Below are 19,797 nucleotides of genomic sequence, written 5' to 3' on the forward strand. Positions count from 1 at the left end.
TTCTCTTAAGGATTTAGTCAGTTCCGTACCTTGGTAATAGAATGAAGGAGGTCTTGTATCTCGTGTCTCAGGACTCGATCTCCCAGCAACCCGCAAGGGTGACTGGAAACACCGGAGCTGGAATTTCTCGGCAAGAGAAAAGACAGCGTCTCTCTCAGTGCGTCAAATGGGAGGGTCGGCTTCCTTCGGCTCTCGCATCAGCTGGGCTTCGGGCAAGTAGATAGCCGCTCTGCTCCAAACCACTGTGTGTTTGCTTAAGGCAACGTTGGTATATTGATACCTGGAAGGTGCCGGGTTTGACGTAAGGTTGGACATAAGACGTCACTAAGAACTAATAGTTATTTCTGGACTCCAGGAGTTCTTGTGCAAATCAAAACAAAAGCAGGGGGAATTCCCGGGCTGCTGGAGGCATGGTTTGTTTAAAGAACGCGTTGTACTTTCTAGGAGTCTATGGGAGTAGCCTTGCCGTATTTGGACTGCATTGGCTATGACTAAATATGGACATGATTCTTAGTCCTTTATAAGGATATGTTTTATTATAACCACATAAGGGCATGAATCGGGGATATTTAATTAGGGTCCTAGATAGATTCACAACAATGTCTTTTCAGTTTGGACCCAGCCATATGCAAATCAGCCTTGGCCATGCTCCAACAGGCACAGTCCAGCCCGAACTGCCAGGCCAATCCGGAACTGGAAAACAAGCACCCAAGGCTGATTAGCCGTTATTAGAAATAATCAGTCTGGTATAGCTTGGTTCCAGTGGCAAAAGTGAGCACAGGACTCATGTCATGGCATACCCTTGCCACTTATGGCTTACATCAAACAAACAAAAGGTAATGGGATGAATGTGTGCAATTTCTCTAACCACTGGCAATACCTGAAGTAGCATCCCAACCCATTGCTCTTTTGCTTGCCATGCCATTTCAATTTTTACCCAGCCATATGCAAATCAATCTTGACCCTGCTCCAATAAGAACAGCCCAGTCTGAACTGCTAGGCCAAGTCCTCCCTGAACTGGACCACAAACAGCCAAATACTGGTTTTGCCCTATGTAGGGCTCATCAGATGGGTATAGCTTGGTTCCAGTGTCTCAGGGAGCAAGTAACTCACATTTTGACATACCATTGGCACTTAGGGCTTGCATGAAACAAACAAAAGGTACTGGGAGGAAAGCTAGCAATTTCTCTAATCCCTGGCAATCCCTCGAGGTAGCATCCCAAGTATTTGTTATTTTGCTTACATTGCCATTCAGTTTGTAACCAGTCATATGCAAATCAGTCTTCACCCAGCTCCAATGAAACAGTCCAGTCAGAATTGCTAGGCCATGTAATTCTTGAATAAAAATGCCATCTGACTGTCCACTTTAAATAGTGCCAATGGTCAGATGGATTACCTTCAACGGCACCTACTCCATCAGGCCATCAGAGGACATTTTACTGTAGCATAAAGCTTCAGTCAACCCGACACAATTGGATGGGCGGACCTTAAGTTTAGTGGACAGGGTTCTCCATCCCAATTGTAGTGGAGCACCTATACAAAAACTCTAAATCGGCCACAGAGGCCCATCTAATTCAAATCAGTACTGACCCTGCTTCTCATGGGATCAGTCCATCTTAAACATTAACGTCACCTCACCCATTTCCCCTGCTGCCCACTGCTTTTTTAGTTTGAAATTTTGAGATTAACATTCTCAGACTCTTACTGACTAAGCTATGCCCATGTGCCCATTCATTGTCACCGAATACACTGTTAACAAATACTTAGGTTGTCTAAATTTGATTTATCCACCTCTTCCAATCTCTTCATCTCACACTTGGAGGTTTTTTTTCACCAATGCTTTCTCCCTTTGTGACAGTTTTTCTGTCTTTCTATACACAATTTTCCGATCTTTCTCTTCTTATGTTTCTCAGTTTTGTGTTTTCCTCTCTCTTGCACTGGGTCATACAGTGATGATGGAAAATGAGGCATAGTTATCAAAAATGTGTCCTTGTGCCCACTTCCTTCAACCACCAAAACAAATTATCCACTGCAGTTGCTAGTGAACTGCTTTATATTTAAAGGCAGCGGTAGCTTCCCATTGTTATTAATTCCATCATTCTGTAAGCATTAGCACAATACCGTGCTTTGCATTTTCGTATTTCTTTTCAATGCTTTAAATGTATATATGTTCTCGCAGTGCTCTGGATTTAGTACAATGATCTCTGTTCCCATGTTGTAGCGCTTTCTTGTTGCTACTTTGCAGAATCAGCCATCTTACCCTGCACAACTGCTTTCATGTTAAATAAATACTTCTTCTTACTCTTGTAACTATTGTTTTTTGGGGGGGAGCTAGGTGTCGCGCGACTAAGATGGCCGCGCACCAGTAAGGCTCCCGCCGATCCGGGCGGAAAAATATACATAAACCCCATCCTGTGATGTAGAAACTGCCCAAAACACGTCTCTTCAGAGATCGGAAGCGTTGCCGATTCATGCGGTGAAGCTGCGCTGCCGCTGACGCCAAAGCTGAATAACCGAGGCCATTGGAAGACCCGCGCCGCAAGCTGAGTGTGGCGCCTGGAGCTGGGAGACGGCTGCGGATACCAGGCAAGTCCATGGATGAGCAGGAGCTCGCAGGCCTGCACTACGTGTGACTGAAGGTGCAGAGGACGCGAGGCGGGAGCCGTAGCGGCGGAGGGAAAAGCGAGAGAGCATACTACCTAATACAATGAGGTGAGCTGCTCCGGAGAAGGTGAGCGAAGTGTGTCAGACAACGCTGCGAGGGCTGAAGGCAGAACTGAGAGGCAACCGCGAGCCCGACTGAGCGCAACGGCAGGGTGGAGGCGCGTCGGAGACCTGGCTGCCTGTATATGTATGTATATGCATGTAACAAAGAAAACCTTCTGGGAGACAGTTGAAAAACACACTGCGGTCACACACAACACGCCGCTGCCTAGCCCTCACCGAGAAAAGCCCAACACAATCTTCCGCACAGTAAAAAGGAAAGGCCGCCGTCTTAGACGCTTGCCAAGGTCGGGGGACACATATGAGAACTGAGTCGGGCGCAGAAAACTGCTGCCTCGGCAATAACCTTGGCCCCTTGTGACTTGGTACGGACATTGGGAGTTATAAGATTTGCCACAGAGGTAGCCTCTGATGCTTGCGGCATAGCCCATTTTAAGCAGTACTGGATGGCCTGGAAGGAAGATGCCTCGTCAAGAAAAGCGCAACACAGTTCCCCGCATCGCAGCACGGAAAGGCCGCCATCTTAGACGCTCGCCAAGGTCGGGGCAGACCTATGAAAACTGAGTCTTGTGTCAAAAACACTGCCTCGGCAATACTCTCGGCCCCTCGAGACTGGGCGGGGTCATTGTGAGCTCCAGCAATTGCCACAGGTGAGCCCTCTGATGCTTGCAGCGTAGCCCATTTTATGCAGAATTGGATGATCTGAGAGGATGGTGCCAGAGGCGACCACCTCATAACGTAGAACTGTGGACAGCGAGAAACAACATGCATAGTCCGGTGAGGCATAGCACGTAGAGAGCATGCAACATGGGGCGCACCAATACAAAACAAACAAAAATACTGATTGAGGCACGAAGGGCGCCCAGAACTGGCGCAGTAGAGCAAGTGGACTCCGATGCGGCGGAAAATCAAGCGGAAGACTGGAAGATACTACTACTCAGCATGAAGCATAGCCTGACATCCATAGATGCAAAAATGGACACAATGAACGCGAGACTGGACTCTGTGGTGCACAAATTAGATCAGCACGATCAACGACTCAAGGAGACAGTAACCAGAATATCTGAGCTTGAGGATGGGGCCACGGCTAGTAAAGACCATGTCTCACAAATGGACAAGCTTCTTAAAATAATTGCAGATAAAAACGAGGATTTGGAAGCTCGCTCAAGAAGGAACAACATTTGAATCCTGGGTCTGGCTGAAACGACCAATGCAGGTTGCATGGAAGACTTCATTGAAAAGCTTATTGTTGAGCTGTTCGGGAGAGATTCCTTCTCTACGCACCTTACGGTAGAGAGGGCACACAGATCCCTAACTACGTGCCCGCCTCCCGGAGCGCCTCCGCGCCCAGTGATTGTTTCTTTTTTTTTAATTATTGTGATCGAAATGCTGTTCTGCGCCCACCCCGGGAGAAAAAGTAGGTCCTCTACGAGAACACCACTTTAGCATTCTTTCCGGATTTTACACAAAACTTGCAGGAGGCACAGCGCAAGTTGGCAGCAGTGAAGAAAAAACTTCAGGCGCAGGAGTTCCCATATGCAATGATGTATCCTGCAAAGCTGCGTATCACACATCAAGGGAAGCAACACTGCTTCCAGAACCCACAACAAGTGGAGGATTACCTCAAACATTGCCGCCGACCGTCCTCCAGGGAGGCGGTGGCCCGTCGGCGCTCCAGATCTCATTCGCCGCTGTTGGATCCGGACTGACGTTAGAGACTTTAATCAGCAAAAATGTGTTTGCCCTTACCACGCTTCCCACTACGAACTTGTACGCTCCAGTATTGACTTTCATCAAGCATCACTTTGCTTATGGACCCGCCCGGTCACTTGCCTCCATCCCATTGTAACTGATCGCCTGCTGGCGGCCAGGTGACAGGTGGGTGAAATAGTGGAGGAGAGTGGGTAAGACATGGGCCCGTAGTGACTATCCCAAGAGGACGATTCCCCCTTTACATTGTTCTTCATACAGAGACTTAGTGATTGTTAGATCTAAAGGTTCTTAAGGTTGGGAAGGGTACACATGCTCGACAAGTTCGGGATGTCAGAGTGGGAGGGGGTCCTGGCCCGAACAAGTTACATCACACTCAGTGCACAAATGATAAAGTCCTAAATTTAACATGTTTTACAGGATGTGGAGAAATGGCAAACATGGCCCATCAGAATAGTACATTGAACATATTAACATGGAATGTCCGTGGCTTGAATAACCCAAGGAACAAAAGGCAGGTAATAGGGTATCTGGATAGGCAGCACATTAGCATTGCCCTATTGCAAGAAACTCACCTCAACCCAGAGACCAAATCCCCGTTTGCCACGAGATGGGCATCGCACTGGTCCACCACTTGGAACACGGCTACCCGGGAGAACTAAAGTCGGCAAACGCTACATGTTTACGAAAACACGCACCCTCTGGTAGTTATCTGCTCCAGTTGGATTGCTAGAAACTCTTCCCAGGCACATTCCCCAGAAAAACACATTTTGAGTGCGATCTCTACTCAGAGTCGCGGATGCACCGTTTACCGGCAGAGTGACATTGAACTCTGAACTGATACGCAGGAGCACAACTTCTGCATGGCAACCTTCATCAAGAAATTACTCACACTTGGTCACGGGCCCCACCGGGTCGGAATTATCACCGGTGGAGCGACCTTTTTTCTTTCGCAAATTATAGCGCAGCCCTGAAGAGTCGCGGACACACTTTTCCTAACGCGACGAAACACGTATCGGCTGGTTGTGGAACCATTAAACCATTGAAACTACAGCGAAACTGTGCTGAGAAATTTGATTGTTTTTTGTTGACTTTGGCTTATTAGAACTGTGTTTTGAACATAGACACGACTGTAAGAGATATCGCTTGTGTGTGCATAAGGCATTTCTGTATCTATTGTTTTCGTATGTTGGTTTAGTCTGACATACTGATGAGCTGTTAGAGGGTCTTCTCCGCTTGCCTGGTGCACCACAGACACTAAGATAGCCCTAATAAATATTGTGTCCACTTTAGGCAGAGCGCCCAGGTGCTACTCTGAGATATAAATACCCTTTGTCCGGCATTTACGGGCATCGCACTGATGTTTCTCATCATACTCTGGATACTCTAGGGGAGTAGCCATTCTCATTAAACGAGGTGTTAGATTCGAATTGGGAGGGTCGGAGATTGACTCAAATGGAAGGTATGCCTCATTTGCGGAAGGCTTGATGCAAGGGATGTGACGATTGCTACCTATTATGGCCCCAACACTGATGACCCACATACCCTACACCGGCTGTGGAGCAATATCCAGGCGATAGGCACCACTTACTGCATCTGGGGTGGGGACTATTTGATCGTATCAGTGGGCATGGTGCACTGGCTGGATACAGTGACCCACCTGGCCCGAACGCTCTCAGATCATTCCCCAGTGTTGGTAGTCATGCAGACCCCGGTGGACCAATCCTCCTATGCTAGCTGTCGTCTGAACCGCCTGCACTTGCATGATGCAGTCTTCAGAACTGAGATTGAACAGGAGGTCCAGGATTTTTTTGAGTGTTATCTAACATTGGTGTCCAGCCTCACAACTGTATCGGAGGCATTCAAGGTCACGGCAAGAGGTTGGTGCCTTTCTAAGGGAGTAGACCTACTCAAAGACATTAGAAGAGAACTGGGGGGTTTAGAAAGGGACATCAAGGCTCTTGAAGGGGAACTCAATACTGGGGCAAATGAGAATGTGACCAGAGCCAAACTGTGGGAAAAAATGACTGAATATGAGAACACTGCTGAAAGAGAATGTAAATTCCGAGAGAAGTACCACAGGGCGAGAACATACGGGGATGGTGATCGGCCGGGGAAGGTGCTGGCGAACACAGTGCAGTGCACCTGCCCAAGTTCTCCAACTATGTTGCGGAGGTACAGGACTCACAAGGTCGGAAACATAGAAACTTACCGGACCAATTGCAAACATTCGTGGAATACTATAATTCCTTGTACACCTCCCAAAGAGGGATTCCGCTTGATCTCCCTCAGTACTATGAGGACACGGCATTGGCCTGGCTTGGGGAAACACAGCGCACATTTTTAAGTCTGGAATTAGAGGTCGATGAAATTACAGAGGCAATCATGCACATGAAGTCAGGACACGTGCCAGGGTCGGATGGCTTACCCAATGAATTTTATAAAGCTTATGTGAAACAACTAGCTCCTATCCTGAAAGGGGCATTTTGTGAAGCGGGGGAGGAGGGATGCCTACCGAAAACCATGCGAGAGGCCCAGATAGTCTCCCTATTAAAACCCGATAAGTCCCCTTTATACTGTGAATTCTATCGCTCCTTGTCATTATTGAATTGCGACACTAAAATACTTGCTAAGGTCCTGTCCAATTGGCCTAGCCTCCTGATGGAACGATTGGCGTTGCCGGACCAAGCGGGTTCATTCCAAACAGAGCCACGTCACATAATCATAGAACCCTCCTGGCAGTCATGCAGGACATAGACCCGAATAGCTCAGCGGTGGCAGTATTCCTTGATGCTACTAAAGCATTTGATTCGATGGAGTGGGATTACCTCATGGGCACCTTGGGATACATGGGGATGCCCCCGGTTTTTCTGAATTGGGTACAGCTGCTATATAAGCAACGGATAGCTACGGTGTTGCTGAATGGAGCTAGATCAAGCAGTTTTGGTATATCCAGGGGCACAAGGCAGGGCTGCCCCCTGTCGCCAATCCTATTTGCCCTGGCAATTGAGCCTTTGGCCGCAAGGATAAGGCAGCATCATAAGGCAGAGCGCTAGCATACCCATCTCTTCAGTTGCTAATTTCCCTCTATGCAGACAACATGACTTTATATATAAAGAAACCCCAGGAAACCTCAACCCGGTCCTGCGGTAAATAACTAAATTCGGTGCCATCTCTGGGATACAAATAAACTGGACTATGTCTGCATCTTTCACACTAATGGACAACACCACCTCATTCCAATTGGACTATCCCCTGGTATGGAAGAATGACGAAATCAAATATTTAGGCATATACATAACTCGGGACAGAGACGCACTCATGCGTACAAACTATGGGACTGTTATAGACAAAATAACGGATAGTATAACTAGGTGGGTGCAACTGCCGTTCTTGATGGCAGGCAGAATATCTCTCATCAATAGGGTCATCTTGCCAAAACTTCTTTATCTATTTATCAACATACCTTATCATCCCAGGAGGTTCTTCTTTAAAACACAACTCACGCGGCTCATATGGGGAGGTAAACAGGCACGTCTAAATCTGGCCACATTAATGCTGCCATATCATCAGGGAGGGTTTGAGGTTCCTAACTTTTTATTGTGCCCCTGCACACTTTGCAATCTATTGGTATCATCTGCCACCTTTCATGCCACATTTAGCAATTGAGGACGGCTACATGGCCCTGACATCCCCCTCTGGCTACCTATTAATAGCAGTGAAGGAGCAGGAAAGAGATCCGTCGACGGTGTACTGCACTTTTGCCGCTTGGCAACGGATTGCTAGCAGACTGGAGGCTCCAATGATGTACTCCCCTAGACTACCAAGTGAGGGGTTATGTAGAAGAATGCTAGAATGTCTCTTATTACACCACGTGGGTGATCTCTATGTTGGAGGGCAGTTTCGCGCCAGATAGCAATTCTTTGGGACACATTCTCCTTCCTATATGGATCTATTCATGTACGTAAGACTCCGGCAAAGCATTAAAGCTGCTACCCCGAAATTCCCCACAGAGCCGACTGTCCTGCCCCCTTTTTATGCATTATTATAGCCTGAAGCCCCCAAGCATGTCACGTCCTTGCTGTGTAGACACACACAGACTGCGCCACCTTCCCGACCTCCGCTTGCTCGGGCGGAATGGGATAAGGATATGGAGGTCACCCTGACAGATGAACAATGGGAATTTAGTTGCATGCAGATGGAGACAGCCACAGCTAGTAGTAGACTAAAACTCATCCGCTATAAATTTCTACACCGACCATATCACACTCCCGTTAAGTTACATAAGTTTCATTTGTGGGAAGATGATAAATGTGCTAGGTGTGGTGGTAAGATAGCTGATTTTTTACATTTGGCGTGGCAGTGTCCACAGGTGTGAGACTATTGGGTGCAAGTGTTTGAAGGAATTTCACAAATGATAGGGACACATGTGCAACCGTCCCCCCTGATAGCACTGTTGGGTTGCATTCAGGAAGTTATCACAGTTCATAAAAAATATCTAGCTCTAAGCCTGCTTCTGGTGAAACGCAGTGTGGCCTGTAGGTGGGGGAGAGGCCATGCCCCTAAATTCAAAGACTGGATACAGGACTTATCCACCTGGCAGGGGCAATTGAATTATTATGCTGAACTTTTACCCCTGAAATCGAGACCGAAAGATATTTGGGGGCCCTTAATGCATATCTCTTGGTGCAGGAGTCAAAGGGGGGCCAAGATGAGGAGGGGGAAACGAGGAGCAGATGGAGGGAGAGACGGATGAAGGTCCTTTACCGTCGCTGGAAATGACTTAGGTTCTAGAGCCTTGAAGATGGTGGGCTCGGAAGGGGTGAAAGGCTCAGAGTGGGATGGGAAAAAGGCCTGTCACCCCTAAATGCATAGATGTGCTGTTGCCCAGCTTGCTCAAGAACTATGTACACGGACTTGCTAACAGATGGACTCCTAAAGATGGGAGTCTAGTCTTAGGTGAAGCCATTTCCTATAATTCAGGACGTAAATGATGATTTGACTGGTTGAATTGTGATGTTTCAAGGGCGGGGCGGGGAGGAAGTTTACTGTTTGTAACTGGCATAATAAGTACAACAGAAGTTCAAATATGTTGTAATTAAGATTTAGCCCCGAGTATTTGCTGACTACTAAATGTAACTTATGTGCTGTACCATGATTACAACAATAAAGATTTTTTTAAACTTAAAAAAAACACCAAAAAAAGAAAAAGAAAACCTATTTTTTTTTTCAGGAATGTTGGGATACTCTGCTCAGTCTGGTAAGAATTCTACCTTTTATGTGGCATGTTCATGGAAATTCTTTAATCCCCATTTGGTGGTAGATCTCCGAGTTCATCATGGCCTTGTTCAGCAGATATGTGTTTATGTAATAAAGTCAGAGGTCTCCTTACTGATGCATTACACAATCAGCACATATTAAAGGCAACATTATTTTCCAATGGAACTCTCCAAATCCCAATTTTCCACTCCAATGCTCTTCTTTGCTCCATTACTGTATTGTGTATTATGGTGCAAGGTAATATATATATATATTCCCATATTCCAATGGAGTGCTTTACATTCATACAAACCATTCCTATTAATTATGTGCTGTACTCTACAGTACTATTTTGCTATGCTATGATCTATATTCTTATGTTGTACAGTATTGCTTAACATTCCTGTGCCGTGTTGTGTATAGCTGCATTTGGATTTCACTGTTCTAAATCCTTTTTCCTGTACAGCGCTAAATATATCTGTAGTCTGGCGAATGTTCTGGATTTCTAAATTCTAGTGTAGTGGTCTATGTCATTATATTTTGAGAAGTTATGTGGTGCTTTGTTTCTAAACAGCTAGGTAATAGTTTATTCTGGTGTTTTGATATAAGTTCCATTGAAGTGATCTGTTTTCTTTTGTTTTAATGCTCTCTATCGCTTTGGGCCTTCGTTTTCCTCATCTCTCCCCCTACTGCTGCCCAAAGGTCTCTTAAAGAAACAGTTCTCGTCTACATAGCAGTAAGCACCTAAAGGCTGTACAAAGATTCACTTAAGTAGTTCAGAACTTTGTAACCTGCTTCAATTGGTGATAGCATGATCTCAAGGGGACACAAAGCTTTCCATGAATGATGTAAGCATATTCTTTTTCTGGAAAAGTATGCAAAGAATAGAGTTTGCTGGGATTCTCTCATGCTAAACCTATTTTTCGCTAGATTCTTGCCCAGAGGCAGACTTATCAAGCTTTTATGTTATCCTTGCATCATGCAAGGCGACACAAGGACAACACAAATGCTTCAGTAATATTTAGAAATCCACGCAATAGGTAATTTGCACAGTCTTACATGGCTGTGTAATGAAATGTACCAAAACAAAGTTGCTTGTTCTGCATTGCAGTACATATCTGCTAGACCTCCAGCTGCAGATTCCTTACCTTAGAATATCCCCATGCATCCGACTGGATTCGAAAGATTTACAAGCAGTTAACCTATGCACTAGCGTCTTTAAGCTAAGCGTTACCATTGTACGTGTTGGAAGTGACATGCATTGTACCTATCAAGGTTCCACCTAGTCACGCTGACATCAGTTCTTTCCTTTCCACGTCAGATAGTGCGGATCCTGTCTAAACTACCCCAAGTTGTTTTTTGAGTGGTCTTTTTTAACTTTTTCCTGATTCCTTTTGAGATTTTCATCTCCTAGTGTAGTGTAGTTCCTATATTCCCAATAGGCTCTGCGCATTGGAATAATATAAACAGCAGTGTAGATGTAGGACTGAGGTCGACTAGGTCTCTACTGACTATATTAGACTTAATTAGTTCTGCCAGCTAGCTCAGAGGTCACTAGAAACTTTCTCGAATAAACAAGGAGGAGTTAAACTTCCCTGGATAGACAAGAAGGGATTAGCTTCTGACAACCATAAAACATGACAACTTTGCTCCCTCAGAATAAGAGTGTATCTCTAGAGTCGTGTGAAAACAATAGAAGGCTATTTTACTCAGTCAATCGTGCATACTTAGTTTCACCAGAGTGCAGAGAAAAGAGAGACGGGCGTTTTCAATAAAAGGTGTTATTTATTGAGCAGTCTTCTTCCTCATGCAAGAGAAATGAATTGCCACAATTGCAATACTTAGTATAAAGTAAAGTGCGTACAGTAAAAGGACTATTATGAAATAATACTGTAAAAGCATTGATATGGTTTCTTAGCCATATGATACTTTAAAATGGATAAAATATATACATACATATATACATTGACTAACGTACTCAACTGGTGCTTCTAAATACGCCTACCCCGGTGTATCTGACCTAAGCCTAATACGTGGGAAGGAGTAAATAAGTAGCAGTTTAAGTTAAGTTGGTTTTGCCAAGGATCTGAATCAAGAATTCTCTTTAAGGGGTTAGTCAGCTCCGTACCTGGGTAATAGAAAGCAGGAGGTCTGGTATCTCTTTCTCAGGACTCGATATCCCAGCAACCCGCAAGGGCGGCTGAAAACACCGGAGCTGGATTTCTCGGCTGGGGAAAAGACAGTGTTTCTCTCAGTGCGTCAAAAGGGAGGGGCGGCGTCCGTGGGCTCTCGCATCAGCTGGGCTCTCGAGCAAGTAGATAGCCGCTCTGCTCCAAACCACCATGTGTTTGCTTAAGGCAACGTTGGTATATTTATACCTGAAAGGTGCCGGGTTTGACGTAAGGTTGGACATAAGACGTCACCAAGAACTAACAGTTCTTTCTGACTCTAGGAGTTCTTGTGCAAATCAAAACGAGAGCAGGGGAATTTCCCGGGCTGCTGGAGGCTTGGTTTGTTTAAAGAACGCGTTGTACTTTCTAGGAGTCTAGGGGAGTAGCCATGCTGTATTTGGATTGCATGGGTTGTTACTAAACATGGATATGATTCTTATGCCTTTATAAGGATATTATTTATTATAACCACACAAGGGCATAAATCAGGAATATCGAATTAGGGTCCTAGATAGAATTACAACAACCAGTGCACGATCTAATGTCCCTCATTACTTAAAACTAAGCAATAGTAAACATATAATGGTGCATGTGTTTTCCAATCCACCCCAAAATACATAATTCGCATTTGAAATGGAAATTGTAAAATACACGAAAATGAGTATTGGTACTGTACGTTTTTCAAGCACTGGTATCATTCTGTAAAAAATGCATATATCTATCAGCTGATTGAATTGCGAACATTTACACATGAAATGGCTCTGAATACAGAAAAGAAGGTCGAGACCATTCCATCACATATTTATACAAATGCTGTACATGTGCTAGAGGCTGAGGTAAAACATTGTCTTTAGAGTTCCTAAAATAGAAGCTCTGTTCTCTAAGAATAGTTCTACTTTAAGCAGAGGACATGTGACAGAAAAAGGTAAATATTTTGGAAGTGAAAGAAAAATAATGTCGCTCTCAAGGGGAAAAAATAGTTCCAAGTGTTTTCAGTAGCTTTTGTTTATTAAAGCTGAAGGCCGAATTCAGAGTTCAGGGAAGGCTGTGTGCTCGTTGCTTTAAAAGTTATTCTTTCTGTTCAGGGGAGAACATCATTTCAGACAGACTCGCAAAAAATTGGTCTACAGCATCAGGTGAAAGTTCAACCAAGTTTGAAAATGCTGCAACAGTGCAGTCGTGAGAATGATTGCTATCATCGATGTCACGATCAGCAATGCTCACTGAAGGTCGTACCTGTGTGATGCTGCTCTCATCTCGCACTCCATCACCACATACTCGTAGTGGTGAAGTCTCAACGAATTCCGTCTTCAGCATAGGTAGCCGCTGGGGACAACACGATGCATGAGCCGTTACAGGACTTAGCAAGGTATCTGTATCCATTGGTACTGCTGATGGTAGTGTAAGACAGAGGTCCAACACGCATTCTTCTCCGCATAGCATACATCGAAGCACAGGTAAGATGCAATTTTGCCAGATAGGTCTGAATGAAAGAAACCAGGTCATATTCAGATCTCTTAGCCGGGCTAATCCGAGGACTTTAGTTATGCGGTCCCGATAGCGTATAGCTAGGATCGTTTCTTCCATCGTTGCTGGAGTCTTGTCTGCGACTTGGCTTGCCATATCGGAGCAGAAGGATCAAAAATAAAATTCCTGCGACGAGTCCCAAAAGTAGAGGTAGGCCGCCAAAGACAGAATGGACAAAATTGGGGAAGATGCCCAGAACTGTTTCAAAGGGTGTTAACAGTCCCGAAAAAATTGTCTTAAATACATGTGCGATGCCACTGGTATCTGACATGTTTAGGATTTGGCTTAGCATTTCTACGAAATGCGCGGGGCAATTTGTTGATAAAAGGGTATGTATCTCTGCCGTTGTCCTTGCGACTTGCAGATCATACGTTTCCTTGGACGAGGTCAAAGTCACAGTTGTCTGTAAAAGAATAGACTTCATTCTGCTTAAAGTATCAATTCGAATAGAAGAGATATTCAAACGAGGCCATATTGCCGCCTCCATATCTGGAGTGCTGTTTGGATACAATACTTGCATACAGCAAGTGACCATGGAACTCACGCTTACGAGATAGGCTTTCCCTGGCACCATGCCCACAACAGCTGTGGTCATTTATTAGAATATTGCTCCCGTTAGAAAGTTGTCTAAAGAATGGCTCTATCTGTGTTGCAGGAGTACCTTGCAGGTGACAGGAAAGGTTATTTGAAGACCCTTCGCAGGCTTCATGCAGGTTAATGCCTTGACACAGGAGTGTACCGCTTAGTGATCTTTTACAATTTTTATCACTAAGAAATACATCCTTTTTCTTTTCACTGTAACATTTGTGTGTATAAGGTAATTTCCATGTTGACTTGATGTACCCTTTACCCAACCTTTCATACTGGCCCGCTGGTATATATTCTTGGCAATATTTAAACTGGAAAGTTGTTATCGGAATTGTGAATATTCTGTGTATTATCCATTCAATAACAGGTCTTTCTGACATTGTCAATGGTAATCTCTCAAGTTTTTCAATGCTCAGAATCGGATAGTCTGCTCCTTTTTGTGCCAAACTGATTTGTTTATCAGTAAGGTTTAAGATAGAGAATAATGACGTTGTGTTGATTAAACGCCATGGTACGTAGCCTGAACGCAGATTTTGCAACGTCCAGCCAAGCTGTACAATAGAACGTAATTGGGACTGACCATGTTGTAACATTAGTAAGTCCTGCTCTATTATATCAATAGCAGATGATACGATACTGTCCAGTGAATATATTCTGGAGGACAGAGTCATTAACCCATTGTCCACAACAGAAAGTGATTTTCCAAATTAATACGATCAATTTCTCATATTTTTTCTGCTGTTTGAATTTGCATTACTTTCCAAGCTTCGTTGTACGCAGCTTATATACTGGCCGCTATGAAACGTTTTTGGCGCTGTTTGCGTGGTCCCAGAATGAAATCACGCAAGTCAGCACCGTCTTTAAGTAAAGTCAAGTGTTGCTTAATTTCTGCAAGTTTGGATTTTTGTACCCATTCGAGGCATAGGTTCCCTACACTGTATGTTGTAACTATCCCTGGATGTTGTCTCTGGGAGTATCTTGGGTCTGGCCTGGTCATTCTGAACCCCTGTATTTTGTTCAGGAATCTATCTTGACAGTTATTTGTGTCTGTGGGCCAGATCAACCATTTTTTCCAATCAGGATGTGTTCTGTTTTGGTATAAAATATGGGATACGTCTATCTCCATATCAGTAGTGCTATTACTATCAGGTATGGGCTTTGGAATAGACGGTTTGTTTAAGTCTTTAATTTTGGCTAGGCCAAGACAGGTTGTCTGTTGAATGGTGTCATTCAAGAATATTATTTGTTCTGGAATCATGCAGGCTCTAAACAATGCTTCTAAACCTTGGACCTGCCATTCTTTTGTACCCCAGATGGTTTTTGTTTCAATGTTGGTTTTCCAGAATTCAAAACCAAATGTAATCATTTTTTCATAAAATGTTTCAGAATAGATCAATTTAGTATTTGTCAGCATTGTTTTCATTCCTGTCTTATTTAACATTTTAAAATTAAACGTTTCTGCATCACTTGTGTTAAACCCTGAGAAGTATGGACATTTCTCATAGAATATTTTCGAGCTGCTTTTAGGTGGAGTTGCACAATGTTCCCATTGATTATAACTAAAAACAGTTCTAGGCTGGGCAGAGTTATGCAAATAGTGATGACCAAAGTGATTATAGCAATACATTTCTTCATAATTTGATGAACCCTGTAAATTATCATGTTCTGTGAATTTTGCTGACATTACTATATCTGACATCATATTATTTATATTTTCAAAGTCCCAATCATCAGAAAAAGTATTTGGTTTTACAAAGTCACTTAATGAAATCTTAAACTGATGTGGATATTTCAAGAGCTCAATCGGGCTTAAATGTCAAAATCAGTTCTGTCCCATGCTACCCCACCGGGTATTGGATTGGCTGTGACGTTCACTGATGATAGTTCTCTTTTCTCGATGTGAGATAACTTGTGAGGCTTTAGGAACAAGTCGATGTTTTGACTTGCGGTGTCCATTGTACTGTATTTTCCTTCAATGAATTTTCCCAAACAAAGAACCATGATGAGCCAAAGCAGGAGGAAAAGTACACCTAACACAATCCAAAATTCAATCCATGGAGAAATCAGATAGGTTTCTTTGAGTTGATGAAAGAGTTCAGTTACTGTTTCTTTGAAAGTTTTTGTTGCTGGCGTTTCTTCAGGTTCGCTTGGATCTTCAGAAAAGTCATCGAAATTGATGAAGTAGCCAGATGCAGTTCTGTCAATTGTTGGAATTGCTTCCGGATTTTCATTTGCTTTTGGATTTTTCTTTGTTTCATTAGCATAGTCTGAGGCTACATCGTTGTAGACTGGTGTTTCTTGACGAACTGTTGCAATTTGGGTTTCAAGAGGCACAAGTTCTATGGCTTTGTTGCATAGTCCTTTTTTATTCACTGCAGGTTTATCGAATGTGATTAGTCTCTCAGTTTGAACCTCTTGTATTGTAGCAAATTTTGGTGTTCTGCTATTTCTTGGGAGTCCACTGGGCCTACTACTTATTATTGGCCACATGATTGTGGTTTTACCAGGTCGATGGATACAACTCGATTCTCCTTTTTACCAGCAAGGGGCGGTAGTACAACTGATCTTGTTCCGCTGACAGCTGAGACAGGTACTGCTTTTTTGTAAGAAGGCCCAAATTCCTTCTTTACCGCAATCTTCTCTCTGACCAGATCCCAATCTTTGGAATCCAGACAGGTCTTGCTGGGACAGGTGGTTTTTCTTCAGTGGCTGTTGGCTGTTGTTTTAACTTTATGTTGCTCAGGTTTCGTCTTGTTTCGTTAAAGTCCTGTAAAACAGCCAAACGGTCTTTGATATCAAAGCATTTTTCTTCTACCACTGAAGTTTGACTATCAAGGTCCTGGATATGCATCTTAGTACCGAACAATAGTTTGTACGGACTGAGACCTCTTAGAGAATTTCTTGGCAGATTATTAAGACTACGTTGGACACTTGTTAAATGTTGGACCCACCCATCACCCAAACCTAATACCCTCGCCGTTATAGATTGCTTTATGTCCCGGTTTTTCTTTCCACTACCGCAGTTCCCTCAGGATGGAATGGACAAGAGTACCGCAATGCAATGCCCATGCTGCTCATGGCATCCTTATAAGCTCGAGAGCTAAAAGCAGGACCCTGGTCAGAATGTAGCATGCCAATTGCATATGTGCCGATAAAGACTTGCAAATCTTTTATAACAGTTCTGTCGTCAGCCGAGCGCTGGGGCCACATCCAAATGAATCTCGTGTAGGAATCCACTGCGATCAGGATATATTTATAGTTGCCATCCCTTTGTAAGGGACCACAGTGGTCTAGGTAAACACATGCTAATGGTTTATCTGAGATTAGAAGGGGCGTCTGTGCTGGTCGTTTCACTGTTGATACTTTCATTCTTTGGCATATTTCACATTCGAGAACATAGTTCCTAGTTTGTTTTCTCATGCGCGGCCACCAATATCTCTGTTTTAATAACGATATTGTGGCGGAAACACCAGCATGTGCACAAGCCAGCCCTTCGTGTGCCGCTGTAATTAGTCCTAACCTGTGTTCCATGTTTGGAATTGCCCTATCCCCCACTCTAGGGATTCGAGCAAATGGAACATTATTCGCATCAGTTATGTATGAGTACTTTACTGGAAAGCCTTTCGGGAGCGATTTTATATCATCTTTTACCGTAGCACTGACAGCTTGCATTATATCGCTGTCTATTTTTGTTTTTGATCGGGTGATAGCAGCTACGGAAGCCGTTTGCACAGCTGCCTTCGCGGCCTCATCAGCCAATGAATTCCCCGCAGCGTGAACGCCATCACATTGATGACTCAGTGTATGGATCACGTGAGTCTTTTGTAGTTCTTTCTGTAAAAGAACTACTTGTTCACAAAGCGTTTTATGCTTGATTGTGCCACCTTTTGCATCTTTGAAACCGTTTTGAACCCAGTTCTGCAAGTATTCATTGTAAGACTGAACGCAGTAATATGAATCGCACACTATTAGTGTGGGGAATTCGTGATCGGTATTTTCAAGCACCATCTTAAATGCTAGTAGTTCAGCTCGCTGAGCTGTACAATCTCCTAGAGATTGCGTTTTAGTGACCAATGGTCTAAATTTTCCTTCGTGCCAATGACCTTTAACAATCGCGCACGCAGCACTGTAAGTTTGTTTACCCCCAACTGCGGGTTGTGCTGATCCGTCTGTATATATTATACAGCCGTAATGTTCTACAGGCAGGATTTCGGTTGGCAGAGGACATTCGTATTCATATTGTAGAAATTCTTGTGTTTTTAAATTAGGATCAAATTTGTATACTACGTCTGTTGCAGCAAGAGAATTAACCCATTGTATCCATCTTGGATGTAGTGCTTTAGCATTTGGAATGCTTGCTTTTGTTAGTGCTTCTAGGGTAGGTACTGGGGTAACGATTATTATTCGTTTACCTTGTGCTAGGGCTCTTTCTTTTGCTACAGCAGTCTGAACCGCAGTTAGAATTTTTTCAGTAGAACTGAATTTCATTTCAGCTTGTGTGTACAAGTGTGATTTGTAAGCTATAGGTACCGTTTCTCCCTCATTAGATGTCAGGTACGTGAATCCGCATCTTCCTGGGATGACTCTGATTACAAGGTTGCGTATGTTTTCGCGACATGTCTGTTTGCAATGATCTTAAAATTTCTGTGTGTTTCTGAGTCCAATTGATTGGTTTGAAATCAGGTTTTATTAATTCATAGAGAGGTTTAACCCTCTCTGCATAATTTAGAATGTATGTTCTTCCGAAATTCAGGAAACCTAGTATTGATTGTAAGTTCTTCAGCGTTTTTGGTGCTTGGAGTACAGCGCACTTCTCAAGGAAGTTGTCTGCTAGGCTCTTGCCTTCACTTGATAATTCATATCCTAAAAATAGGACAGTTAGATGGGCAATTCGTGACTTTTTAAAGTTGAATTTGTAACCCTCAGCTGCGAACCCAAGTCTTAGGGTGTTCACTCTTTTCAAGTGAGTATCCAGGTCATCATCTGTTAGATAGATGTCGTCGACATAGGATAATGCCTCGTCATCATATATTTGTAGTAACTCTGTTACTCTTGCTGAGAATAATCCTGGGCTATACTTGAATCCCTGTGGGAGTCGACAGAAGTGTTTTTGCGACCCCATTATTGAGAACGCGGTCAAATACCTGCTCTCAGGTGCAATGTTTTGACAAAAGAATCCATTAGAGATGTCTAATGTCGTATTGTATTTTTTGCGCACGATGTTATTCATTAGTGCTGCACTGTGTGAGTTTTGTACTGCAAATGTTTTGCAACATGAGTTAAGGTGTCTGTAGTCCAAAACTAGACAATATGAATCCTCTGGCTTGGAGACAGGAAACAGAGGATTGTTCATTTGTGAGGTGCATGTTTCAATCACCCCTTGGTATTCAAGTTGATCTAAGATCTCCCTGACCTGATTTTTAGCTTGTTGTTTAATTGGGTACTGCCTTTGTGCAGTGGGTTGACATTTTAACTGGATTTTGTGAGGAGGAGAGTCCTCATCCCATCCTACATGATTTTTATATAATGCAGGAGCTTGGTCAACTGCCCATTTTCTTGCATATAAGGATTTTTTATGAATTGAAATATGATTTGAGAAGGCAGGCATAATCATTTCTTCGCCATGAGGGCACTCCCTGACAAACTCTGGTGGCCAGTCTTTCTCAGCTAAAAGGATGTCATAGCCTTTCGAAAGATTATCCCAAAAGAGACCCCTTACTTTCCTAGTCTTGTCCCCCTCTATACGCAATGTTATCTCGTATATTTTATGAGGTTTGCTAACTCTGGTATCTGCAGTTTCCACCTGAATGTATTCATT

The 19,797-nt window shown here is 43.6% G+C and overlaps 1 protein-coding gene across 1 annotated transcript in view; it reads left to right on the forward strand.

Moving 5' to 3' along the window:
• LOC144768685 (uncharacterized) overlaps positions 1–19,797 on the forward strand; it is a 9,047,330-nt gene that overhangs the window by 1,351,511 nt on the left and 7,676,022 nt on the right. Inside the window, exon 6 of the mRNA XM_078652515.1 lies at positions 9,668–9,694. Within this exon, the coding sequence (XP_078508641.1) occupies positions 9,668–9,694 (27 nt within the window). The remainder of the gene's footprint in view (positions 1–9,667; positions 9,695–19,797) is intronic.

This window comes from Lissotriton helveticus, chromosome 7 (assembly GCF_964261635.1).
Source record: "Lissotriton helveticus chromosome 7, aLisHel1.1, whole genome shotgun sequence".
NCBI classification, from domain to species: Eukaryota; Metazoa; Chordata; class Amphibia; order Caudata; family Salamandridae; genus Lissotriton; species Lissotriton helveticus.